Genomic DNA, 2,964 nt, shown 5'->3' with positions numbered 1-2,964 from the left:
ATGACATATTAAATTGACTTTTTTTTTATCTCAATTGGGTTGCATCTGATGCCAGTATTAGTTTGTTTTGTTTGTTGACATTCATAGAGATTAGAAGCATGTTGTAAATTTTTGATCTATAATGGTGGATGAATTACATAGGCCACATTTACACTGACTTGCATCTAGCAATCATCAGTATACCTGATGCATTTAAAACATATTTGTAGAATTGATATTTGTGCAAACTCTGTATTGCATATCGTGTATAGAGTCACGGGGGGCAACTCTATACAGGATAAGGACCCAGTGTCAGCCTATCCCAGCTGACACTGGGTGAGAGGCAAAGTTTGTTCCATCTCACTCAAACATTTATATTTTGTCTTCCCTCTTGTTGTTTCCAGGATGACCAATGGAGGGTGCTCCTTCCCCTCCCAGTCTTGCTCCTCGACCTCTCCATATCTGCTCTCCCTCAACCTCAGCATCAAATCAGAGCGTAGCTCTCCTGAGCACATATCTTCACCCACCTCCCCTCCTCCACACCACTCTCCAATGAGTAACCCTGACTCGGCTCACCAAACCCCTTCAGAACCCCACACAGCCAATGAAACGAAGGCATTTCCCAAAGGCAGCTACACACAGGAAAATGAAGAAGGAGAAGGCCAAATGCTGAGGCAGTTAGAGATGAGTGGCAGCTGGCAGAGATAGCTGCTTGCTGTGGTCTACTGCCATTTCCCAATCAATCAGCTATCTTCCATCTAAACCATTGCTCACACACATACATACATACATACACACACTGATATATCCCAGAAGAGAGCAAGAAGGGGTCAGTTTGTCCCCATCATTCCAGAGAGGAAAGCCTCTCTTTGTCTCCTCACATAGAGCTGGTCTCTCCTGGGTGATGGAGAATTACTCTCTGTATCACACGATTGAGATGAAAGATGAGATGCGTTCAGACATTTTGCTTTTTGTTTGGTAAGGTTTAGTCTCCTGCGTGAAGCTGATGTGAATCGGAAATACAATTTGAAACATTTTGTTTTTTTTCTTTAACTTTGTTCAAACCAGCTACAGCAGCACAGTGGGACCAACTGAACTTCTACAGAAGTGCAAAACATGGGTACACACATATTTGACTTACAAAGTGGTAGATCAGTGTTTGAGGTTTGGTGTGAAAATTGGAAAATAGCTGTAAAATTACCCTCCACTGTTGTTTTGTTATAAACGCTACAGAGAAAAGCACGACTCATGACACCATCCAGAATAAACCACAGTAAACCTTTACACTGTGCGCGCCCGTTGTTATATCAGCTTGATGTTTTAGCTTTTAGTCCAGAATCAGTGACACACTCTCCCCACATTAAACCAGAGAGATGTTACATGACACTGGAGCTTTGGCTGATTGCGAACTAGTTAAATGTGCCTGTACACTGGGAAGGATAGAAACAATAGTTTGTCTTTAAAGTAATATTTACAGTGCTTTATAATGCAATTCTGTTGTAACAAATAGAGGAAAAGTCAAATATGTCAAATATGAGGCTTAAGTCTGAATTAGTCAAACTAAGTGGGTACCTTTCATCTTTAAATACAGAATCTTTGTGTTTGGTCAGACAACACAAAAAGGGGATTTTGTTCTAAAAATACATTAACTTTGCAAGATACCCACTTGATTTGTTTATGTCAGATCCCTTCAGCCTTATCTCATTTTCAGACGAACTTTAGGATGTGGCTGTTACACAGAAGGACAGTTGAATACCTACATTAGAATCATGTTAAGAGAGGATCTCTTCAGGGCCAATGTGCACACAGCCGTGTAAGTGCCTTTTAAAGAAAAATGTTGATGATGTTTTCCTTAGAGGGTTTCCAGAGACAGTTTGTTTTTATGTTTGCTTGCAAAACTATAAATGTGGATACGCTAAACTTTCATTCTGTTATTCCTCCAAACAATGTTAGTTTGGTCATTTTTTACAAAATCTGCAGCCATATACTTCAAACTAGAGACCAAAAGTGTTTAGTATTTGTCTCTATGCATTGCAGTAAAATGCTGCAACAGCCAAAGATGTTTGTCTATAGCAACAGGAATTTGATCTAAGTAATATAAATATGGCATCAGTGACTTTTTTCTAAGGGGCTTCATTTAGTGGATTTGGGAGATATTATTGCTATAATTGTCTTTTATATGCAAGAATATATGAGACACCGTGTATGGATGACTCTAAGATATTTCTTTAAAGATTTCACAAATTACACAAATTAAATTTTTTTTATTGAGGAACATTTGTTTTTCATTATATCTGTAAATTTACTATACACTGTGTTTGTGGGCACTGGGCATCTGTGTGGTGTAGTTTTGCATATTCCACTTATGTTCTGCAAATGACAAAATACTCCGACTTCAGGTTTGAATCAATTCCCACTTGCTGTCCACAGGGGGTCATCTTCTTTTGCAACATTTAGATTTGAATGAGATGTTGCAGAGCAGTGAAGAATCAGACCAGCCTTAACAATTGGTGATGAATGAATCTTTATGACAAGAAACAGGTTCAGTGGTTCGTCCTGAAGATGTTCAGTGAACTGGACGGTGGAGGGCATCCGTTTCGAGTGCTGCTGTGGAATTTGCTCTTTTTTTTTTGTTTTCATTTTTATATGGAGTGGATAAAACTTAGCATGTAAACCAAGTTATCAGTATTCTGATGTTTTGGACTGAGATTTGATATGTTTGTGGAATGCTTCACTAACAGAAGAGAGACAAACTCATTTGACATTTGTTGTTATTACCTTTAAATAAAAATATTTTAATTTGTACATTTGCATGGACATTTTCTTTTTTTTTTACAGAGTACATTTAGTTTATCTTTCTGTTGAGAAAAATGTGATTCTGTTTGCCTTTTTTAATATGCCTTCCATGTGAAGACAGATAAATTGCTGTCTCCTGTGTAGCTCTCAAGCTTTCATGTGTCCATTTATTTAGTCTGATCCACTTTT

At 38.1% G+C, this 2,964-nt stretch overlaps 1 protein-coding gene across 2 annotated transcripts in view; it reads left to right on the top strand.

The window, feature by feature from the left end:
• The window catches only part of mef2b (myocyte enhancer factor 2b), a 15,695-nt gene extending 12,974 nt beyond the window's left edge, over positions 1-2,721 (top strand). For both annotated transcript variants that reach the window (XM_020612231.1, XM_020612230.1), the window contains exon 9: positions 384-2,721. In XM_020612231.1, coding sequence (XP_020467887.1) covers positions 384-687 — 304 coding nt within the window. In that variant the 3' untranslated portion in view covers positions 688-2,721. The remainder of the gene's footprint in view (positions 1-383) is intronic.
• Positions 2,722-2,964: the final 243 nt, after the last annotated feature.

This window comes from Monopterus albus, unplaced genomic scaffold (genome assembly GCF_001952655.1).
Source record: "Monopterus albus unplaced genomic scaffold, M_albus_1.0 scaffold122.1, whole genome shotgun sequence".
Lineage (NCBI taxonomy): Eukaryota > Metazoa > Chordata > Actinopteri > Synbranchiformes > Synbranchidae > Monopterus > Monopterus albus.
The sequence above is the reverse complement of the archived record's forward strand: the minus strand, read 5'-3'. Positions and strand labels throughout refer to the sequence as shown.